This window comes from Vombatus ursinus, unplaced genomic scaffold (assembly GCF_900497805.2).
Source record: "Vombatus ursinus unplaced genomic scaffold, bare-nosed wombat genome assembly UNPS02014798.1, whole genome shotgun sequence".
Classification (NCBI taxonomy): domain Eukaryota; kingdom Metazoa; phylum Chordata; class Mammalia; order Diprotodontia; family Vombatidae; genus Vombatus; species Vombatus ursinus.
The window spans coordinates 19396098-19421387 of NW_020954576.1; the positions used below are offsets into that span (position 1 = coordinate 19396098).

The 25290-nt window shown below is 34.6% G+C and overlaps 1 protein-coding gene across 2 annotated transcripts in view; it reads right to left on the reverse strand.

Moving 5' to 3' along the window:
* LOC114049643 (RAC-gamma serine/threonine-protein kinase) overlaps window positions 1–25290 on the reverse strand; it is a 362981-nt gene that overhangs the window by 136267 nt on the left and 201424 nt on the right. For both annotated transcript variants that reach the window (XM_027870919.1, XM_027870920.1), the window contains 3 exons: window positions 13763–13874; window positions 10322–10466; window positions 522–653 (listed from right to left, as the gene is read on the reverse strand). In XM_027870919.1, the coding sequence (XP_027726720.1) occupies window positions 522–653; window positions 10322–10466; window positions 13763–13874 (389 nt within the window). The remainder of the gene's footprint in view (window positions 1–521; window positions 654–10321; window positions 10467–13762; window positions 13875–25290) is intronic.

Sequence of the window (25290 nt, forward strand, 5' to 3'; positions counted from 1 at the left end):
GCCTAAAAAAAACAAAAAACAAAAAACAAACAACAGAAGTTTTAAGCTTAACGTAGTCATCAGGGGAATTCAGAAGCTATGCAACAGAATGTCAAAGCCTACAGTGGCCTTCCCTCATAAGCCTAAGAATCTACCCCCTTAATTTTCTTTAAAAATTCACTTTTTGTCTACCTTATAGGGCCATAAATGTGCTAAACAATTCCAATCATAGCATGTTGAATTTGAATAATAATACTGAATTCAGAATTCCAGTGCTTTTTAATGCAAAATATTTTAATACTGTTCATACAATAAGTTACACAGAAAATAATGTTGCATTTCCACATATTTAAAATAAAATTATTATTCTTTAAGAATATCAGTAGCTGTATTATTATTATGTATTTTCCAAATTATGAAATAAATATTAAAAATCAGATTTTACTTTAAAGGAAGCACAACTTTATCGATTGTATGATAGTGAAAGCGAAAATTTCTACTTCACAGGATAAAATTTCTGAAGGAAGGGGGAAATAGGTTACCTTTGCAATAATTACTTCTTTCTTCAAAATCTTCATAGCATAATATTTTCCACTTGCCTTCTCTCGAACCAAAATCACTTTCCCAAAAGTGCCTTTACCCAACAGTTTCAAATAGTCAAAGTCATTCATTGTCTGGAAAGGGACAAATGAAAAATGAGTAATGAAAATTGAGTAATGAATGGTTCATAGAATCATCACAGAACTGAAGTGTATTTTAAAGATCTCTCTTTTTATAGATATCAGGCCTGGAGAAGTTTCAAATTTTTCTTAAGGTCACATAAAAAATGGCACAGCCACTATGATAGCATGTAATTGATTTACATAAACAAATAGATGCTTAGATATAAAATTAACTCAATACAAACTGAATACTAAATATTGACATTTTAATATTTTGTAGCTAAGTCAGCAAAATATGACTTTAGTCTCAAACTATCTAAAGATTTTTAAAATATGGTTCTAACCTATCATTCCAGTAAATTTTACATTACTTTCCCTCACACACTCCAGGTTCCAGCCAAAAATATACTTGCTATCTCCCATATACAACATTCCATCTCCCACTTACATAAATATGTAAATGTTGCCTCCCATCCCTGGAATATACTCCCTACTCTCCTCTTTTAATCTCTAGTTTCCTTTTAGGCTCTACTCAAATGCTATTTCCTGCATGAGGCCATTCCTAATTCCCCCTAGTTATCAATGCTCTCCCCTCTATTGCTTTGTATTCACTTTATCTTATGATGACTTATCTGGCATATGACGTTTTTTCCCAGTAAATTCTTTGAGGCAGGGCCTGTTTCATTTTTGTCTTTGTATCTTCTGACAACAGTGTCTAGTATATACCAGCTGCTTGATAAATGTTTTTTAAATAAATGAATAAAGCTTTATTTAAGGAAAAAAACCTACATTTTGATCAAGCACACATGTGCTAATCAAAACACCATGCTGGGTTCTATGGGGGCAGCTAGGTGGTGCAATGGATAGAACACTAGACCTGGAGTCAGAAAGATCTGAGTTCAAATTTGGCCTGAGAAACATACTAGCTCTGTAACCCTGGGCACGTCAATTAGATGCTTCAGTTTCCCTATTTGTAAAATGGAGATAATAATACCAACTAACTCTCAGAGTTGTTGTGAGAATCAAATGAGATAATAATAGCATGCTTAGCATAGTGCCTGGCACATAGTAAGGACTATCTAAATGTTAGCAATTATCATTATTATCATTATTATCACCATCATTATTATTGTGGGGCCCACAAAAACTTCAAGACACAATTCAGTGGTCTGCAGGCATGTGTGTGTGTGTCTAAACAGCTACATATATATATATAAAAGCCCATTGAGTGGTTCAGTATAAGTCAGGCTGAGATAGTTGGGGAAGACTTTCTGAAAGAGGTAGGAAAAGGGGTATTTGAGCTTTTCTATAATTGAAAAACACACAGGATTTTGATAAAGAGGTAAGTAAATAGAATTCCGTTTGAGCAAATACATGAAGATAGAAATGTAAGAGACATATCAGAAAAACAATGAGAATACTTTTTTGGGTCCCATGAAAGGTTAATTTATAGTAGTGATAAAAACTTGAAAGGAAACTAAAGGCTGTACTGCGGGGGGCTTTGAATGAAAGGCTAAGTAAGGTACTTGGACTTTATTCTATAGTCAATAGGGTGTTATCATAAGTTTGTTTTGATTTTGCCTCTTTTAACTCTTAGTTTTTCCCTTTTACTACTAGTCAAGAGGATGACACTTAAAAATTACATTTTCTATCTTCTACATTCTCAGCATTTCCATAAAATGCCTTACACAATGACAATTAATAAATTTTTGTTAATGATAATTGAGTATCACTGATTATGAACATAGTTTGCAGTGCAGAAAAAAAAAGCTATTTATTCAATGGTCATACCCAATTTCTAATTGAGAATAAATTAAAAATGGATATCTAAATATTTAATATAGTTGTAAGAAGAACATTACATCATTTGAATATGTGGTATACTGTATGTAGTGTGAATATGAATTCTCCCAAAACTTATCATCCTGCAAGATGAAATCAACTCTGAAACTAATACTTCCTCAGCACTTACTGCATCTAGAGTCCCTCCTTCCCTCTGGTTGAAGCGGGTAGGGGATGTGGGTGGACATCTTGCAGCTTCTCCTAGCCCCTCCTTCTGAGGAGGACACCAGAAAATTCACCTCATCATTTCCTACCTTGCTGATTTCCTGGATTTCATGATCTCCAGACACTCATAATTCCACAAAATGAATTCAACTTTGTAACTCACACCTCCTCGGATTATTTCCCATTGTAGCTGCATGACTTCATCATGCCTCCATGTGACCTTATTGAGGACAGGGACTATCTTTTGCCTTTTTTTTTTTTTATTCCCAGCATTTGGCACAATTCCTGGCATATAGTAAACACTTAATAAATATTTGTTAGGGGGCAGCTGGAGTCAGGAGGACCTGAGTTCAAATACGACCTCAGACCAAACACTTGACACTTACTAGCTGTGTGACCCAGGGCAAGTCACTTAACCCCAACTGGCTAACTCCCCCCCCCAAAAAAAAGAGAAAAAGAGAAAGAAAGAAATATGCCTATATATCAAAGAAAAATAATGCAATCACTTTACTCTGACCTAATTCACAGATAATAAGTATAAATAAAAAAATATAAAATGCTTTGGAATTCAGAGGAAAGATGAAATAATTTTGAGATATGACAACTTGCCATAAGAACTATAATTCTTAGGTATAATAAGGTAAAAAAAAAAGTATGACAGGCCTAATTCTGAATTTCACAGCTTCTGTCAGTTTGACTGTCAACCTTTTTTTCTTTGTAATATGCATTTTGCATAGCAATAAATATTAGTAAAAAAAAAAAATCCTAGTGACAAAGTCAGAAACAGACTTCAGATCTATTTTGACAAAACTCTTCAGAATATTTAAAAAGCATCACTGTAACCAAATGCTCATATTCTGCCAAAATTACAAAGTATTTGTCTAGATTTTGCAATCTGAATGTAACTTGATTTAGTATTCTAACCAAGATACATTGCTTAGATAACAAAAGATTTTCCTTTGTGCAGGGTATCAAAGGGCAAGGCAAAAACTTGTATTTTAATTGAGAGAGTAAAAACTTTCCTTAAGATTAGTCTTCCAATCACTAACCTTAAGAATTATTAAAATTACAGTTTATTAAGTTACATATTTTGATAAGTTGAAGACTTAGTACCACTAATGTTATATATCCTATATATTCTTTAGACTATTTTCCTAGTCAAGGAAAGCACACATTCTCTTAAAAAGTATAACAAAAGAAAGAAAAAAGAAAAGGCACAAAAATTAAGAAATGAAGAATAAGATTTATAATCTAATTTAACAATTTAGATATTAAAATTAAATATATATTCACAGTAAAGGACAATTCAAACTCTATTACAAATAAATGCTTTTATTTTCATTTTTAGGTAAAGAAATAAGATACCACTTAGTATACAAGATATGACTTAGCAAAGTTGTCCAAAAAAGTAAAATTATATATTCCAAACCCTGTAATTTATAATCTTATAAGTGGGATATATGTCATAGTGGAGAACTCTGGGATCCTGTCTTGGCCAATCCAAAGCAGACTAGAGGAGAGAAGACCTGCGGTAATAATTTAGTCATGTCAAGCAATAACCTGAGACAAGCCTCCTGCTTATCAGAAATTACCAAGGCAAATATACCACAGCAATATTTTTGTATTAAATGTCTGTGTATCTGGGCATTAGATACTCTTGCATCTACTCAGCACAAAGAACTATGAGTCAATTCTCCACTTCCTGCCCTTCTGCTTCCTGTTTCCTCCTACCAAAAGTTCATAGAGAATAATGATAGGATAAATATTCTTAATATTTTTTTCAAAAATACTAAGTTTATGACATAAAAGAATTTAATTTTAAAATCTAGATGTCATTTATGTAACTTAATTATGTAAATCATTCACTGATATGTATAAAGTGATCATTTTATGAGTATGCTTATTTAAAGGAATTATTCTGATAATGACATTAAGTATTAGAGTTCTTCTCATCCAGTCCAAACCTCTCATTTAACAGATGAGAAAAATGAGGCCCAGAGTGGTTTAGTAACATATTCAACTTCACAAAAGTAAAACATGACAAAAGCAGGATGTGAATTCAAATTTTCTGACTCCAAGTCCAGTATACAACCATGACACAATGGAGCCTAGCATAACGCCTGACAAATAGTAGAATGATGTAAGAAATAGATGCTTGTCTGATTCTGAGTGGAAAGAACAAAAAGAAAATGTGTTTTGAATTGTTTGGAAATGATAAACAGAGAGAAGACACCAGGTTTAAGAGTGATTAGGAAGTTCCTGTAGAAAGTGGGATTTTAGCGGAAAGCTGAAAAAAGCCAGGAAAAATGAGAGTTGGAAATGAGGAGAGAGAGCATTCCAGGTACAGGAAAAGCCAGTGAAAAAAACGAGTTGGGAGGTTGAGAGTCTTGTTTAAGGAACAATAAGGAGGCCAAGGTGACTGGATCACAGAATACATGGGGGTGGGGGAGGAACTGAAGGTGAAGAGAAAATATAAGAAGTCTGCAAAGGTGGATAGGGAGGAGGAAATAGGTTATGATGGTGTCCAACTTACACTTTAGGAAAAAATACTTTGACAGCCAAATGGAAGACAGAATAGAATGGGAAGACTTATGGCAAGGAAACCATTCAGTCTGATATTGCCATAATCTAGGCATGAGGTCATCACTTAGGATCACGATCCAGCACCAGAGTGATGACAGTGGTCAGAGGAAAGGTACATGAGCAGAGTTGCTATGAAGGAAAAACTGACATTAATTAGCACCAGACTGTATACAGAAGGTAAGAGTGAGGAGTTGAGCATAACACCTAGATGAAAGCCTGGTTGACATGGAAGATGCCAGTGTCCTCAATAGTAATAAGTAAGTTAGGAAAAAGGGATGGTCTGAGGGACAAATAATGAACTCTGTTCTGGACATGCTGAGTTTAAGATGTCTACAAAAAATCCAGTTCAAGGTGTTTAATAGGCAGTTGGAAATGTGAGAATAAAGGAGAGTTAGAAACTTTGAAACTGGATAAAAAGATTCAAAAATCATCAGCATAGAGATGATAACTGAAGTTATAGGAGCTGCTGGGAGCAACAAGTGAAATAATATAGAGGGAAAAGATAAGAGAGCCCAGGATGAAGCCCCATGGGATACCCATAGTTAGCAAGTGTGACTTAGATTAAAAAAAAAAAAAAAGAAAAAACAGCAAAGGAGAACTAGGAGAGAGTAATGTTAGGAAAACCTAGAGAGAAAAGAGTGTCAAGGAAAAGATGCTGATGAATAGAAAGGCTTCAGAAAGACAAAGAAGGTTGAGAACAGAAAGGTTAGGCCAGGAACCAAAGGAGTTGATCAGTAGGAGAGTCACATGGCCAGGTCTATCTCTAAGAAAAATCATGTTGGTATTGGTGTTTAGGCTAGACTGGAGTGGGGACAGATGTGAGTCAGAGACCCATTAGGATGTTGTTGTAATAATATATGTGAGATTCCTCAATATCCTTAGCCCCCCATACCCAAGTCATTGCCAAGGCTTGTCAATTTCTGTGCAACATTTCCAATAAAACCTTTCTCACCTGACTGCCACCATTCCAGCACAAGCTCTCATCACCTCATGTCTAGACTACTGCAACAACCTGCTGTTGGGTCTACCTGCCTCAGGTTTCTCTCCATTCCAATGCAGCTCTATTCAGCCATGAAAATAATTTTCCTAAAGCATAGGTTCAATCATGTCAATCCTCTTTCAATTAAATAAGCTCCAATAGCTCCCTATTGTCTCCAAAACAAATACAAAAAATACGCTATTTGCATTCAAAGCCCTTCAAAACTTAGCGCCCTCCTACCTTGCCAGTCTTCTTATACCTTATTTGCCAACACGTACTCTTTGATTCAGGAAACACAGCCCCTCTGCCCCAGCTGTTCCACAAAGAAGACACTCCATCCGTCAGCTCTTGGCATTTTCTCTGGCTTTACCTCATATTTTGAATGTTCTCCCTCTTCATCTCCACTTAGTGGCTTTCCTAGCCTCCTTTTGAATCCCAACTAAAATCCCATCTTCTATAGGCAACTTCAATTCCAGTGCCTTCTCTCTGTAAATTATTTCCTAGTTATCCTATATATAGCTTGCTTCGTATATATTGTTTGCATGTTGCCTCCCCCATTAGATTAGAAGTTCCGTGAGGGTGAGGAGTGTCTTTTGATTCTTTTTGTATCCTCAGCACTTAGCACAGTGCCTGGCACATAATAGGCACTTAAAAATACTGACTGATTAAAATATATTGACTGATTTGGGCCTGAACTAAGGTGATAGCTGTGTGAATGGAGTGAAGAGGCTGACTGCAAGAGATATTGTGAAGGTAGAAATAGGAAGATGTGGCAATTAATTAGGAATACAGGAGTGAGAGGGAGTGAGGACTCTAGAATAATACTAAGGCAAGCCTAAGACACCGGAAGAATGGTGGTACCTTCAGCAAAATAGGGATGTTTGGAAAATAGGTGCTTTTGGCAGGAAAGGCAACAAATTCTGTTTTTGGCAGGCTGAGTTTGAGATGTCTCCAAAATATCCAGTTTGAAATGTCCAACAGGCAACTGGCGATGTGGAACTAAAGCTTAAGGAAGAGACTGGGACTACAGCTATAGACCTATAAGCTATGTGCATAGAAATAGTAAAACCTATGGGAACTGATGAGGTTACAGAAAAAATATAGACAGACGAGAAAAGAGTACCCAGGTCAAAGCTTTGAAGAATAACAACAGTTAGAGTAGTGAGGAGGATGATGAATTAGCAAAGGAGACTGAAGAGTTGGTAAAGTCAGATAGATTATTAACTACCTAAATAACCCCATTCAAAAATTTTGATTAATAGAAAGGTTCAAAACTGGAAAAAAGGTTTCTATTGGAATGACATGGCTCTGTCCTTAGCCCTTTCATGTTAAATATTTTTATCAATGCTTAGAATGGAGACTTTGATGACATGCTTGTAACATTTGCTGACAGAGGTAGCAGGGAACAGATCATATTTCAGATAAAAGAATATCTCAAAGGATCTTAATAAGCAGAAACAATGGGACAAATCTAATAAGAATACAAGATGAAATTTAATAGTATGAATATGAAACCTGCTTCTAAAATTTTTAAAAAACCAACTTATCTCTTTCCCCTCCTATTTCCCTATTGTATAAGATAGATTTCTATATCCAACAGAGTTTGTATATGTATTCTTCCCTCTTTAAACCAATTCAAGTAAGATTAAGGTTCAAGCCCTGCCTGGCATCCCACCCCCCATTTTCCTTCTCACTATAAAAGCTCTTCTTTGTATGCTTCTTTTACATTAGATAATTTTTCCCAATCTACTGTTCCCTTCCCCCTTCTCCCAGTGCACTCCTCTTTCTCAGCTCCACATTTTTTTTAGATCATCCCACATAATTGACTTACATTCATGTCCTCTATGTAGACTCCTTCTAAGTGCCCTAATAATGATAAAAGTTCTAAAGAGTTACATGTATCATCTTCCCAAATAGGAATGTAAACAGTTTAACTTTAAGTCCCTTATGATTAGTCTTTCATGTTTACCTTTTTATGCTTCTCTTGACTTATGTTTAAATGTAATATTTTCTATTCAGCTCTAGTCTTTTCATCAGGAATGCTTGGCAGTCCTCCATCATTAAATAACTATTTTTCCCCTTAAGGATTATATTCAGTTTTGATGGATAGGTTATTCTTGATTCCTAGCTCCTTTGCCTTCTAGAATATCATATTCCATGCCCTCCACTCCATTATTATGGAAGCTGCTAAATCTTGCATAATCATGACTGTGGCTCCACCATATATTAATTATTTCCTTCTAGCTGCATGCAATATTTTCTCCTTGATCTGAATCTCTGGAATGTGGCTGTAATACTCCTGGAAGTTTTCATTTGTGGATCTCTTTCTGAAAGTGAAAGGTGAATTCTTTAATTTCTATTTTACCTACTGGATCTAAGATATCGGGGCAGTTTTCTGTAATAATTTATTGAAATATGATATGTAGGCTCTTTTTTACTTATGGTTTTCAGTTAGTCCAGATAATTTTAAAATTATTTCTCCTTGACTTATTTTCCTGGTCAATTGTTTTCCCAATGAGATAGTTCACATTTTCTTCTATTTTTTCATTCTTCTGACTTTGTTGGATTGATTTTGAAGTCTCATGGGAGTCATTAGTTTCCAGGTGCTGAATTCTAATTTCTAAGGAATTATTTTCTTTAGTGAGCTTTTATACCTCTTTTTCTATTTGGCCAATTCTGCTTTTTAAGGAGTTCTTTTCTTCAGTGAACTTCTGTACCTCCTTTTTCATTTGGCCTACTCTGCTTTTAAGAGAGTTCTTCTCTTCAGTGAATTTTTGTGCATCCTTTATGATTAGGTCAATTCTGTTTTTTAAGGTTTTACTTTCTTCAGTATTTTTTGCCTCTTTTACCAAGCTGTTAATTCTCTTTTCAAAATTTTTCACTTTCATTTCTTTTCCCAATTTTCCCTCTACTACTCTTATCTCCTTCTTTAATTCTGTCAAGAATTCTTGCAGGCTTTGGGTCTAATTAGCACTTTTCTTTGAGGCTTTGCTTGTACCTTTTATCACATTATTGTCTTCAAAGTTTATGTCTTAGTCTTCTCTGACACTGCAGTAGCTTTTATGGTTAAGTTCTTTTTTGCTGTTTGCTCACTTTCCCAGCACATTTCTTTACTTTGATCTTTGCATTAAAATTAGACTCTGTTCACCTTGGGAATGGGGAGGCACTGTACTAAGCTTCATGCTTTTTTGTGCTGCTATTTTCAGAGCTAGTTCCAGTGGTCTGCAAGTTTTAAGTGGTTCCAAGGGTAGGGAATCTTCTTAAGGGACCTGTGAGGGCCTTTCTGACACTAACATCCTGGGTCTATCGGTGACATAACCTAAGTAATATTTCCTCCCAAGCACCCTCAGAGCCTGAACTAATAAAAATTGCATTATAAAAATGACAACACTTATTTCTTTAGGTGTCTCTTAAAATGACATTTCCTTTAAAAGTAATTGGGTTCTTAATTTTCTATAATCCTGGGGGGGAAAATATGTATCACTGTCATAAAAATATGTAAACTGACAGCCATTATTTGGTAGACTGAAACAAGAAGGAGAAAAAACCTTTGCTTCCCCGGCATCAGCTCAGGGGAAGCAGCTTTCCAAAAAAAAAAAGGCTCTATTTCCCAGACTGCTCACTCTCCTGCTGACATCAAAGATGTTAGGGCACCAACAAGGAAGTAAACCAGAACCATTTCTGTTTCTGCTTTCTGAAAAACATAGAATGCCAAATGGAAAAGGACCAAGTCATTAGGAAAAGACATTTATTTCCAAGTTTCTAAACAGTATTAAAAACAAGGAGAAAAATTCAAATGTATAAAGTGGTACAGTACTTAACAGTATCCTTTTGCTTCTTGGCATATCAGTCACAACTCCTTAACAATAAACCACATCAGCATTCAGTGCTAAAAGGGCTGAACCATAGAAACAAAGTGATATTGCAGTTAATTTGTTTTTAAACAACACAAGACAGTTTAGCCTCACCTGAATAGAACCACCCCATATGTTTGCATATCATATGGTAACTGACTGACGCCTTTTTACAAATAGCACTTTTTAGCATATTTCTTCTAGGCAAATTAGGGATGTGTTGAATAGTTTAACAAGTCATCATTGTGTTTTCCTACCTTTCTTTTATGATGAGTTGTAGAAGCATCCATTTCCTCCTCTCCTATATTGTCAATTTGTGAAGTTGGACTACAGTTCATCCTCTCCTCTTCTTGCCTCTGAAGTCTATCTGCTACAGCCTGGATAGCTTCTGTCCATTCTTCCCTAAGAATCGTAAATGAAACTTCCCGTTAATAGAAGATTAGAAAAAAGGCACAAATAGTTTCCAGTTGTAGAACTAGGTAAAGACAACTAATCTGACTCACATATAGTTTGTGCTGAAGAAAAGACTAATTCTAAAAGAGTTCAGCAGCAGAGGCTAAACGTTGGTGATTATAGGTATGGGGTGGGGAGGGGGGAGGAGGCAAAGAAGTAGTTAAAAGAGGCCCAAAAATGGACTATGGTGAAAAATATTTTAAAATTTTAAATTCAAAAAGCAGTCCCATTTATTCTCAATTATCTATAATGAATTTAATTACATTATGACTTTTTGCATCAAATTTTCAATTTCTGATATAATTATACCCTTTTAAAAAAATACAATCAGGATCTTTACTTGGTATTTGCCCAGCTGGAAATGTAAGAGAACACTTTTTTAAAATAGGCTTAAGTTTTAGAAATTCTATGTCCTACTTTAAAAATTCTATGGGGGCTAAGAGTTAAGAATCAAGATCACTTGAACTCACTTCCTATAGTACATCCAAACCAAAGCTGATTGATTTTATTAGCTCAACAAAACTGTGAAGGCCATCTAGACCTCCAGATGCTGGATAAAACTGAATAGTATATTACATATATGGAACAAAACAGAGCAGTAACCAAATTAATCTTTAATGATTGACAGTACAATGTACCCAAAATCCAAATCGATCTCAAAATTTAATAGTTAAAAAAATTAACTACATGGACTAAACTAAAAGGAGTTGATATTGTAAGAAACCTCTAAAACAAACAGACCAGGCAGGAAAAATATCAATCTTATCTCAAGTTATTTTTTAAATGGTCAAATCCTATGGTCTTTGCACAAAATTGTTTAAAGGAAAAGACAGGACTGGAGGAGGAAACACATGTCCAAAGAAAGGAAAATATACAATAGAAGTTGCCCGATATGTTTAAAAAGAAAAGGAAAAAACAAAAATGCAATTAAAAAAAAAAACAACCAAAAAATCTCAACAACATCAAAGAAACAGGGAGTTAACACTGCCCCTCTAAATCATGTCTAGGTAACTGAGAAGTCTAGAAAAAATGGAATATTCCTTTCCCTCATAAATTCACACATGATGTTCAGAAGCCTCTGTGCTTCCTAAGAATTTCTATTAAGAACCTCAGATTTTTCAGTAATAATTTTCAAACACCACAGCTTTGCTTTAGGATGGTGCTTTTGATCAATCTGAGCAGTAATCTCATTCACTCCCAACATGGAGGGCGGAATAATGGGAATAACTAGAAAGGGACGGCACAGTATAAAGAAAATAAATATTTTTCCAGTTTAGTTCAATTTTTGCAATACCGGTTTCACTATTTTGAAAAAGTATAATGAATTCTCCAAGTATCTGATACATTCATATCCAAATATAACTGCAAAAACACACTCAAATGTCAATAATAAATAATTTGGTGATTATTCAATGTTTGAATTACTCATGCCACTTGTCTCCTTGATCCCAAATAGATAACTCACAGTTAACTGTTCAAAGAAGAGATAAAGGACAGATAAAGACAGCCACTAAAGGAAATAAAATAATACTGTTTTTGTCTTACAAAGAGCATAATGTGATATTGATTATTGGATGTTTAGTGTAATTGAATGACGTGTTTTGGACTCAATAGAAATTATTGCTCAAATCACCAGTGAGTGCCGTAACAATTTTGCCTAAGGATTTAACCGTGAGTGTGTGTGTGTGTGTGTGTGTGCGCGCGCGCGTGTTGGAGAGGGGAACTGCAAGGTAGAAGAAACAAGCATTTATAAAGTGCCTACTATGTGCCAGGCACTGTGCTAAGCACTTTTTACAAATATTATTTCACTCGATCCTCATGGGAGGCAGGTTCTGTTAATTATTCCCATTTTGCAGATGAGGAAAAGAGGCAGGCAAAGATTAAGAGCCTCTCCCAGGGTCACATAGCTACTAAGTGTCTAAGGCCAGATTTGAACTCTGAACTTCCTGAATTCAGGCCCCGCATTCTACCCACTATATCACCTAGCTGCCATAAATGAGAAAACAGAAGTATCTAATCATTTCTCAAATGGAAGTAGTTTGGTTATAAGTCAACCAAGAATCAAGAGTTAAGTGCTTACTATGCATTAGGCACTGTACTAAGCACTGGGGATACAGAGAAATGGTCTCAATAACATCACATTCTGATGATAAAGGCATGTGAAAACAGCATGTGTGTGTGTGTGTTTGAATATATATGCATGTATGTATATATATATATATATACATACATATATATGCATATGTATAGCATACAAATATGTGTGTATATATGTATACACACATATATGTATATATGTACACACACAAACACACACACACACACACACACAGATACACACACACAGAGTAAATCAGAGGTAATTTCAGAGGAAAGATACTGACATTAAAGGGGACCTGGAAAGCCTTGCAGAAGGTGAGAATTTATTTGTGAACTGAAGCAAGCCAGGGAATCCAGGAGGCAGAGATAAGAAAGGAAAACATTCCAGGCACAGCAGACAGTCAGAGAAAAAGCAGGAGGTAGAATGTCTGGTGCGAGGAACAGCAAGAAGGCCAGTGCCACCAGAATACAGAGTCCATGGAAGGAAAGAAAGTATAAGACTGAAAAGGTATGGGGCTGGGGACAGGTTATGAAAGAGCATAAAAACCAAATCAAGACATATTTATTTGATCCTGGAGATAATGGGAAGCCTCACTTTGATGATAGCTGAATGAAGGACAGACTGAAGTAGAGAAACCTGAAATAGGTAGAAAGAGTTTGATTTCTAAAAAGTTCTGTTTTCTCTTATGAGCTACATCCTATTGATAGATTTATGAACCTAAACATGAAACAGTCTGAAACAAATTTCAAAAATGTTTTATCCTATGGAGGCTAAAGAAGAAATTCTTACAGGTCAGCTTAGAATAGTAGTATTCTAAGAAAAGTAAAAGTAAAAAAAATTAATTTTAGTGAACATGCAAAATTGAATTCACATTATCTGTTTTAAGGAAAAAGAGAACAATTTACTTGAGTAAAATATTCATTCTTCCTTTTTTTTTTTTTAGCATTGTGCTTCCTATTCAAGGTCTGTTTCTGTAATTTACCAGGTCTACTTATTTATCTATCATAATTGAAAAAAAGAACACAAAGAAGCAAATGACAACTATACAAAAAGTACATTTATAGGTATAAAGCCAATTATCTACCTGTGGAGTGAATGATAACCACCCTCCAAACTTACAAAAAAAAAAAAAAAGGCAAGTGACCTTTCCTCTGGAGTATCCACATGAAATGTTCGTTCTATAACAGTGGTCCACTGGAGGCATCTGATAATAAATGTATTTGGCTTTGGTCGTTCTGTTTTCATGAGTTGGCATTCTAGAAATAAAAGATGTTTCTGTAAATATTTTTGCTCAAATAACATAGCAAATGTTTTTTAATATTAAGTCTATATACATTATATGGGAGAAGATATATATTTATAACTTTGTATATCAAACTACTAAAATCTTATGGAAATTTTAACAACTTTTACTGCCTACTTCCCTCTTTGCTTTCCAAATAAAGTCAAACTCAGCAGCTTTCAAAACCTCCTACCATCTGAACCTAAAGTACTATACCACCAGGATCTCCTCCTATTATGGCCTTGTCATAATCTTTTTGGCCAAACTGGACCATTCAAAATTCTCTGAACATACCTCCATAATTTACTTCTGCCATTCCTTCCCACCCATCTGCCATCCTCTCATCCCTATCCCTCATCATTGGCTTTCAAAATTTTTTCCACCATAAATGGCCCAGCTAAAATATCATCTCCTTTAAGAAGCCTTCTTTGATCACACAACCTCATTTTAACTCATAAAACAATTGATTTATTCTATTTTTGTGGTCCTTATATCATACTGCCTTGTATTGTACTTATTCCTATACCTCTCATATCTTCCTGATTAAAACATTTTCTTCAGGGCAACAACTGTATTATATATGCTTAACACAATACATTGCACATGATAAGTACTCAATAAATGTTTGTTGAATATATTAGCAATCAAAACACTATATTTCAAACATAATAATTATGGTTACAATTCAATCTTCATTTAAAAAAATTCTTGATATTTTCTGTTTCTTACACTGCCATTGTTATCACAAGTATCCTCCTCCCATCCCTCCCAGAAAGCCATCCATATGACAAATAGTATTCTAGGAAAAAGGAACTCAGCACAATGATTGATCCACTGAAGAAGTCCAAAACCATATGCAATGTGCAACACCTGTGGAACTCTCCCCTCCACAAAGTGGTAAGTAGGCCAGGGAATTTCTTATCTCTCCATTCCAGTTCTGCTTTATCTTGAGAATGATGTTACATTAACTTTTGATTTGGGGCATGTGGTTATTCTTTTAATTTATGTTGTTGTCCCTGTGTATAGAGTTGTCTTAGCTCTGCTTACTTCAACTCTATCAATCACTATAGATTCTTCCATGCTTCTCTTCATTTATCACACACATCATTTCTTATAGCACAATTATATTCCGAAACATTCAAGTATCACAATTTACTTAGGCATTCCCCAATGGATGGGTACCTACTTTGTTTCCACTTCTCAGCTATCACAGAAAGTGCTGCTATAAATAATTTGAAGTATTTGTCAACCTCCATTATTATAACTCTCCTCTCATTTTAGGTCCTTATATCCAAGGATGTGCTAGTAAATTTTTAACAATTGGCTTTCTAGGAAGGAACAGGAGGAGGGGGCAGGAAGAATTGTATGTTCAACCCACTCTTATCTACCACTTTCTTAAATCTATTCAATCACCAGAACAATAAATAAACCAAGCCCTGATCAACAGCATTTTGTGATTTCTGAGGTTTGAATGCTCATACTCAAAATTTAAAAATCATCCTTTAAGCATGAGAGCTAACTCTAACACACCACATACTTGAAAACTATACCCTCACAGAGAAGGATTCAAGGTGCTGAATGAGACATACATTTTCAGACACAGTGAATACAGTAATTGGTTTTGATTGTCTATGCACATTTGCTAAGGGTTTTTTTCTGTTTGTTTTTCTTTCTTTTTTTTTTAATTTGATTTTTGAGGCCAGCGTTGCCAAAAATAAAAAAATAAAAGAAATAAGATTCACTGAAACATTGTATATACAAAAGAAGGTAAGGCAGAAGGAAATACAAACAGGATAGCTTTGAAAGATACATGTTGGAATTTATTATTTACTTAAAAGGAAATGCAAGGTACACATAACAGAAACTTGCAGTTTCATGGTCCCTACCACCACCCTTCAAAAAAAAAGAAGAAAATTATATGCCCTTGGTCAAGTCAACATCATCTCATGCCTGGAATACTGCAATAATATTTCCTAATTCATCTCTCTACTTAAAATCTTGTGTAAAACTCACAAAGATATGACCTCCTCTGCATATCAATTTCACGTACCAACATGAAATTAATCTTAAAAAAGTCATTTTAGTCACCTGAACAAAAACTTTAATAGTTCCTTCCACACTCCCTATAAAGTTCAAACAAGTTGTACTAGAATCTGTGGCATTCTATCTATGACATAGCTCTTGCCTGCTTTTAGTTTCTGTTATTCCCTATAAAAACCCTTCTTTCCTGTCAAATTTGTTTCTTTCCTATGTCACAAGCATACCATTACCCTTCCTAATTCTATGTCTTTTTCCACCAAGCCTGGAATTGTCTTGCTGGTCCTCTTTCTACCTAATAGCCTCATGTCCTTTAAAGTCCAGCTCTTAGAGGAAAAAAGCCATATGACATACAGATGTGTATTTCATATAGCACCTAGAGCATAGTGCCTTGTATCTAGAAGTCAAAGAACAAATATTTGTTAAATGACTTAATGGAAGATTTTAAAAGGAATAAATAAATGAAAATAATGAATTAATTAGGCTAGTAAGTGGATGAAGAGGTATTTGAATTTTCACATATTTTATGTTGTTTTAGTAGACATAGGTTCAGGCAACACTTCCAAATACAGTACTTATAACTGAGGGAAAAGCATCATCTAAATGAACAATTACCGTTTGCACTAAGACCAAAAATAGTAGTGTAGTATAGCAGAAGAGCACAGAATGGTGGAAACTTGGGTTTGAGCCTCAGCTCTGCTACTCCCTCACACTGTGTAACTTTGGAACAGGAATAATCTTTGGAGGCTTACTTTCCAGATTTAAAGGTGAGGAAAAAACAGAAAACAGAAAGGAACTACCAGATAAAGTAGGAAGAGTAATACTAACATACTTATAACAATGAAGTGGCAATGATAAAAAAAAAAAAGTAAGTACTATACACATATAAATAAATGATTATTACTATTACTAATTTGGGAATCTTTCTTTAAATAACAGATACATAAGTATCGAAGTGATCTGGGTTGAAGGACTGACGAGAGGGAAAACTGGTCCACTTTCCAAATTGCTTTCACTCATCCTTCCTTATATTTCTAACTCTTGTATAAATCCAATAAGTTTTTTATAGTCAAACTTCTCCTTGACCATTTCCAACTGTAGACTGTGTCCTGCTGCATCCTTTCCTTCAAGTAAATAATACTTTATTTGATTCTGTCTTTAAATAAATAAAGAATGGAAGAATGGTCATTTTAAAACATTTGATGTGCCAAACAATTTCTGGCTCAGGCCTCTTGGTGCCACTGTGTTAAGAGAAGGATTGTGATGAGAAAAAAACTCTGGCTCAGACTTCCTGTCACCACTGTGAGAAAGAAGACATTGCCCATGGCTCTATTTTGAGTGTTCAGACATTGTTCCTGGAAACTCAAAGGTCATAACACCTGCAGAATCAAGGCTGGGAAAGAAGCCACAGCTCCAGCTTTGACCAGCTGGCAGATGTCAGTATCTTTCCCCTTCTGTTACTTGTTCCAAAACATGTATGACCCTTCCTCTCTTGCTTTCTGTAAAATTTCTGTAAAAAAAAAATCTTTTCTATATTGCTTACTTATTCACATTCTATACAAGATTGCTGGAGCTGATGCTCTTGGTTCTGTAACTTAAGAGCCTGTGCTCTCAGAGTAAATAAAATCTAGAAATAACTATCCCTGAATGTTGATGTGATGATTGGCAGCAGTACCTAATTAATGAACCTTTGGATAGTTTTTATCACAGAGAGCAGGCAAGACCATAGACTGAGTGCTAGAAAAGCCCTTAGAAGCCATATGATTCAACTCTCTCATTTTAATGATGAGAAAATTGAGGTCCAATAAGGTTGGGTGTGTTGTCTAAAATCATAAAAAGTAACAGGGGTGAGCTATGAACCCAGGTACTTTAATTTGAAATCTAGTGTTCACTCCATTGGAACATGATTCCTCTCCTAGGAATGTGGGGTTCAGGCCAATCAGAGAGCAGTATAAAGGTACTAGGCAAATCTGAGCAGGGAAGAAAAGACTGTGAGAGGTAGGAAAGGGAAATTGGAAAGGTGACCAAAAAAATGGCTAACTTTCAATTTTGCCATTAGCCAGATGCCAAGAATCATCTTGTGGGTTGCCCTTAGATTGCTGATAACTGCTCCATAGCTGAGCTTTGATACTAGATGCAAACTGGTGGTTCTGATCTTGCTGCCTATCTGATTTACAGAATTTCCAACCATATTTTCTGACTTCCATATCCCATCTTATTTAACCAAGAGCAAAATTTTTCCTATCTAGAAATTATTATGACTAATATCAATACCTGAAGTATGCTTACTGGCCTGTCATTATATACATTTCTTATCCTGGTAAAACATGCACAATTTTTTAAAGGGCAAAGCTTACAAAATTATTTCACTGAAACAATTATCAGAAATTAAAACAGAAATAGAAAAAAATATTAAGAACTACAATTAAATGAAGGTTAATGCTACACATGTGACTTCTAAAAGCTACCATGCTAAATACTATTTAAAATACAGCACTTTTAATTCTCAGCAGGTATTAATTGCTGGAATTTATTAGAGTGCTAACAGTTTAGCCCAAAGCTACCATTTTAGTCACCATTCCCAGGCTAAATGAATTACTGAAAGTGAAGTACTTCAATACTATATTTTGAAGAATGTTGTTTAAAATTCAAAAGAGCAAAAAACACTTGGAACTCTAAATTATTGTTCAAAAACTGAGTGAGCCAGGAAAGCGAAGAACTCAAAAACTCTGAGTTTTTTATGTCAGCCCTCCACAACCAGGAATCACAAACATGCGCAAATGCTAGCTACAGGAAAATAAAAATGAACAATTAGCTTTAAGACTATTTCATAGCACACTGACCCAAATGCTTAAAAGGAATTTATCAAGCCAGAATATTACTTGATTTTTAACAGTATTTTTTCTTTCACTGGAGTCACAACCACCTTCAGTCAAATACAATTTTAAAACCCCAAGGAAAAAAATAGGAAAGAATTTTGCAAATAAATGGGCAAAATATGTATATTTGGAGAAATAATTCAACATACCTAAATAAGCAACGGCTATTATAAAAAGTATAAAGTAATTAGGATTATTTATCATACAATGTAGCTTGATACTCTTTATTACATTTCAAGCGAGCTACTGCTCATACTTAAATTAGATAGTTATTCTAGTTAAACTCTCCTGAGCAACTCAAACTACAAGCTGTATTTCAAAACGTTGTTTACTTTACACCATTCTGAACCACAGATGACAAAGTTTGCTTGAAGCTGTAATTACTCTGTAAAGCTGGGAAGCCAATTAGAGGGCCTGAAACCTGCCAGTTCCAAAAAAAAAAAAATTAAAAAAAATTAGAGATCATCTGTTCTGATTTTATTTAAAAGTTTAAGGTTTTAATTCAACAATTTTAACCATTTAAGTTCCAATTTTATTCTTTTTAATCAACCAATGTACAGAATGAAATAAAAAGCCAAAATAAAGGTACAACTCATTAGGTTACAAGTAAAAATTTATTGCCATTTTAATAGAAATGGCATTAAGTCGACAAGGAGCTACTATGAGTTCAGTAAGAACAATTTTATATTGCACAAAAAGAAAACCAATATATAAAACAATATTCTTAGAGGTTATTTGAAATAAAATCAAAACCATTTTACTTTTCTTACTATTAAGAAACAATGACATATAAAGTCAAAATTTAATAATATTAGCAGAGAGAATGATTCATTCAACAAATACTAAATGCCAACAACATGCAAGGCACCATGAAGAATCCAAGAAATGTTATCTATCTTGGAGGAGATTATAACTTTGAGAAAGAAAGATATATCAACTAATGCCTACAAGCATGTCAAGTGCCAAATATGAGTGATACATAAACTATAAGCGTATTCTACCTGGAAAAAATGAAACAAGAAATACAAAAGTCAAACAGTTAAGGAGGAAAGAATAGTAAAGAGAATAGATATATTAGACAGTAGTAAATTTTACCCAAGAACTGGATGCCTTAAAAATTAGAACAGGCTAAATGTAAAACAATGATTCAATTAAAGAACAAGATATATTAAAACAAAATTAAAAGATTGAAAAAGAAAACAGAAGAAAATATATGAAATAATAACTAAAACAACTGACCTGAAAAACAGATAAAAGAGAGAACATAGAAGAATTAGCCTGCCTGAAAATCATGACAAAAAAATGATAATAATAAAGCTTGAATACCATATTTTAAGAAATCACATAAGACTTGTCAGCTACCACAACAAAAGAGAGAAAAGGTTGGAATATAATATTCTAAAAGGCAAAATATAATGGCTTTTAATGTAACATTATGTGGCTAAACTAAGTAAATCTTTAAGAGGAGAAAAATGAGCTTTAATGAACTAACGGATTTCCAAGTCAGGGATTGATTAGACATTTTAAAATGAATAAACAGGAGTCAAAAAAATTTTTTTGTTGAAATAGGAAGCCTACATGTGGAAATGAATTGTTCACAAGCTTCTCAGAACCATAATATCTATAAGGGTCAAAAAGAAAGGTAAATAAGACAGATGGAAGCCTTAGTGGTAGACTTCGTCAATAATGATGGTCTTAGGAGGAAAAAGAAATGGGAGAAGCAGGAGATTATATTGGGAAGAAAGGAAGGGAAGGGAAATTATATCATGTAACAGAGGTAAAAGGGGTGGAGGGAATGTGTAAGGAAATTATTATTGTATGTAAAAGAGGCAAATAGAGAAAGAGTATTTATGAAACTTATTTCATCTCAACCGATAAAAGGAAAATACAAAGAGAATTACACAAAGGCATGAGCACACATGAAAAATCATGGTGTAAATACATTAAGCCCAAAAGTAAAAAAGGAGGGAACAAACAGAAAGGAGAAGAACATGATATGACAAAGAGAAAAAGATAGGTAAAGAAATCCTGATAAACAAAACAAACTCCAAAACCAGAGGTGGCAGCATGAGTGGGGGGTAGGGAAATGTTTGAGGAAAGAGATTAAAAGAAAATAAGGAGGAAGAGCCAAGATGACAAAGTAGAAGGAAGAGGTACAGTGAGCTCCCCCCTCAAAACATCCCCAAACAGATTTAGAAAATTTATCAGATGGAATTCCATCGCAGAAATCCAAGAAAAATTCAGTGAGTAACAGCTCCAGTAAGCACATAAAAAGAGATAAAGGTCTGTAGATACTGGGGGAACACTGGTGCAGAGCATGACAAGGGCAGACTGAGCAGGGGTGGCGAACCTCTATGGGGCACAGAGACAAAGAACGGGTGCAAACAGGCTGTATTGTTGCCCACTAACCACTACCAGGTCACAGATCCAGGGTTGCCTAGCAAGGGGGCCTACATCACCAATGTCACAGAGTAATCTTAGGGCCTAGAAAGTGACCTGAGAAAGAAACAAGTTCAAAAGAAGAAAAAAAAATGCAACAGTGTACTCCAGTCTAAAGCTTGCAGAGAAACAAACAGAAGAGGAATCCTAAACCAAAGAGAAGCTGACAGTTGAATCACTATAAACCAGCAGATAACCAGGTAAATAACAGTAGCTGAGTCAAAGAAAATCTACTTGATGCTCAAACTCAAACCTAGGTGAAGAATGTCCAGTTAAAGGTAACAGTCCGAACTTGTTCTGAATCAGACCACTTTGGGAGCTTTGAAAGCTCAGATGTTCTCAGTCTGAGCTGCCTGTGAGATCTTGGAACACAACACTCAATACCCCAAGAAAGCAGAAATAGAACCAGTCCTAGTGTTCTTGACAGAAGTTCATAGTAATTGAGACTAGCATGAAGTTCAAAGTCATGAAGTAGATTGGAAAATGAATTTTTTTTAAAAAACCCATTATAAAAAGTATTAGGGTGATAGGGACCTTCAAGACAAAAAGCCAAAAGAAGAGAATGACTCCAAAACATCTAAAAGAGAAAAATACAGCTTGGGCACAAAATCAACAAGAATTCCTGGAAGAGATGAAGCAAGAGTTTGAAAATATTTTTGCCAATGAAATAAGAGAGCTAGAGAAAAGAACTGGAAAAAAAAGAGAGCTCTATGCAAGAAAAAATTGGAAAGGAAATTAAGAGCTTGGAACAAGAGGTACAAAACTTTGCCCAAGCAATACCATTTTCTGAAATCAGAATGGACCACACAAGAAATAATGAAATCATGAAACAAGAAACATTAAAACAAAGACAAAAGACTGACAAAATAGAAGAAAATGTAAGGTATCTCACAGCAAAAACAACTGACCTAGAAAACAGTAGTAGGAAAAAATAATTTAAGAATCATCAAATTACAAGAACATCATGACCAAAATAAGAACCTAGATATCATATTTCAAGAAATCTTAAAAGAAAACTGGTCAGACCTCCTAGAATAAGAAGGCAAAGCAGAAATAGAAAGAATACAACAGTCACACCCTGGAGGGAAAACCCCTAAATGAAAATACTCAACAACATCATAGCCAAACTCCAGAGCTTTCAGATCAAAGAAAAAATACTGTAAGCAGTTAGAAAGAAACAATTCAAATACTGAGAAGCCACAGTCAAGATTGCACACAATTCAGCAGACACAGCTGTGAAGGAACAGAGAACTTAGAATTCAATATTCCAGAACAAAAAAATCATTCTTGAATTTTTCTGTTGAGTTGTTTCAATCGTATTCAACTCATCATGACCTCATTTAGAGCTTTCTTGGCAAACATAATGGAGTGCTTTGCCATTTCCTTCTCTAGCTCATTTTACTGATGAGGAACTGAGTCAAATAGGGTTAAGTGACTTGCCCAGGGTCATACCACTAGTATGAAGCCGGATTTGAACTCAGGAAGATGAGTGTTCCTGATTCCTGGCCCAGCACTTTATCCACTGTGCCACCTACCTGACCTTTCTCGGTTTATAACAAAGAATAACTTACCCAGCAACACTGAGTATAATCTTACAGAGGAAAAAAAAAATGGATTTTTAAAGAAATCGAGTACTTCCAAGAATGCCTGATGAAAAGACCAGAGGTACACAGAAACGCTAGTACAAACACAGGAGTTAGGAGAAACAAAACAATAAACATAAATGAACAATCATAAAGGACTAAACAAGGAAAAAATAATTTACCTTCTAAAATGGGGAGATGATACAGGTATCTCCTATAAAAAACTGTCATCACCAGGGGTCAGAGAGGGAGTCTATTTAGACAGATACACTCAAAAGAAAAATGGAAAAAGAGAAGAACTACATTACAGAGGAAAGGAAAAAAGAAGGCTAGGGAAAATTATACAGCATAATCAAAGTGTGCAGGTAGACATTTATACAAATAAGGAGGAGGAGGTAGGGGAGCAACTAACATTTGAAACCCACTCTCATCTGAATGCCATTTTCATCTCAACTTCCAAGGAGAAAGTACACATACACACATACAAAAAAAATACATTTTATTCAACAGAGAAGTAGGAAGGAAAGGAGAGAAAGAAGGAGGTATTAGAAGGAGTGTAGGTTAAGGGAGTGATTAGCACTAAGTGAAACAAACACTAATGATGTACAAAAATATTTATAGCTCTTTTTGAGGTGAAAAAAAAAAGTGCGTATCAGAGGAGGTATCCACCAAGTGAAGAACAATGGAACAAGCTACGGTTTACAAATGTGTACAATACTATCATGATGATTTCAGAGAAACCTGGAAAGACAGTATGAATTGAAGCAGAATAAAGTGAGCAGAACCAGAACAATTTATGCAAAGACAACAAAATAGGAAATTAATAGCTCTGAAACACCGATCAGTATAATGATCAATTACAATTCCAAAGGACTAATGATGCTATCCACCCTCCTAATACAGAGGTGAAGGACTCAGAGTACAAAATCAAACTTTAAAAAAAATGGCCAATGTAGATTTTTTTTTTTTGCTTGACTGTACATGTTTATAACAAGTAGGACCTTCTTTTTCCTTTAGTCTTGTTTGGGGTTTTAGGAGTTAGAGTGGTTGGGAAAGAAGATAAATTACTGGTGACTGAAAACATATACAATTTTAAAAAATGGAAATGAACAAAGAGGGGGGAAAAAACCTTGTGTCAGTGTTAAGGGGAGATAACAAGAGAAATAGATCATTTCATTTATAAATCATAAATGTTAGGCTAAGTCCTCATTTACCAACACTTTGTGAAGAGGAGAATGGGGGCAAAGACACACACATACATACACACACACACACACACACACACACACACACACACACAAGGATGGAGGTAAATATGCAATTAACAACCATGACAGCAAACTTAAATAAAACGCTCAAAAGCAGAATCCAAGAACATGTCGTTTGCAAGAAACTCTTGAAACATAAAGATTCAGACGTAGTTAAAATGAGAGACTAGAATAAAATCTATTAAGCATCACCTGAATTTTAAGAAGCAGAGAAAGCAATTATGATTTCACATAAAGCTATAGTATGTGTGTGTACATGTGCATACGCACATACACACACACAAACGGGAGAGAGAGAAAAAAAAGAAATATGGAGGGAAACAGCATTGTGTTCAAAGGCAACCTAAATCAATAGCAGTGGTGTGTGTGTGCGTGTTTGTGTGTGTGTGTGCATATACCAAACAGCATAGCCTCTAGTAACTTCTGAAAAAGTAGATAAATTATATGAAAAAATAGATATAGAAAACCTGTAATAATGGGAAGCCTCAATGTAACCTTTTCAGAGATAAGTATAATCTAACTAAAAGTTAAATAAGAAAAAAGTTAAGGACCTTAACTAGAATGTAAGAAAAATTAGAGGTAACAGATCTATGCCTATTGATGAATGATAAAAAATGTTTTGGCAAAGATTGTCTCAGGCATGCAAGGCGACTTTAAAATAATAACCATACATTAGGACATAAAGACCTGATCAAAAATACATAAATGAAGAAATATCACAATAATCATTTGCTCATTATAACACAATAAAAATTCAATAGATGCTAAAAAATTTAAAAATAACTGGAAATTAAATAATGTATTTTTAAAGAACTGTTGGGTCCAAGAAAAATTTATAGAAACAACAGAAAACTACATCAAAGAAAGTGACAAGAAGATAACATATCAAAATTTATGGGAGACAGCTAAAGCAATCCATAGGGGAAAATTATTATTTCTCAATGTTTTCATCAACCAAAGAGAAAAAGAATAAATAAATAAATCATCATAGAAATTAAAAAACAAGAACAAATTTAAAACCCGTAAATAAACAACAAAGTAGAAAATCTACAAATTAAAGATTAATAAAATTGAAAACAAAACACTGAATTGATTTTAAAAAAAAGTTTTTTTAAAAAATCTAATGAAAAACAGTGAATTAGATCTTAAAAAGGGAGAGGAAAACCAAATGGTTCATCTCAAAA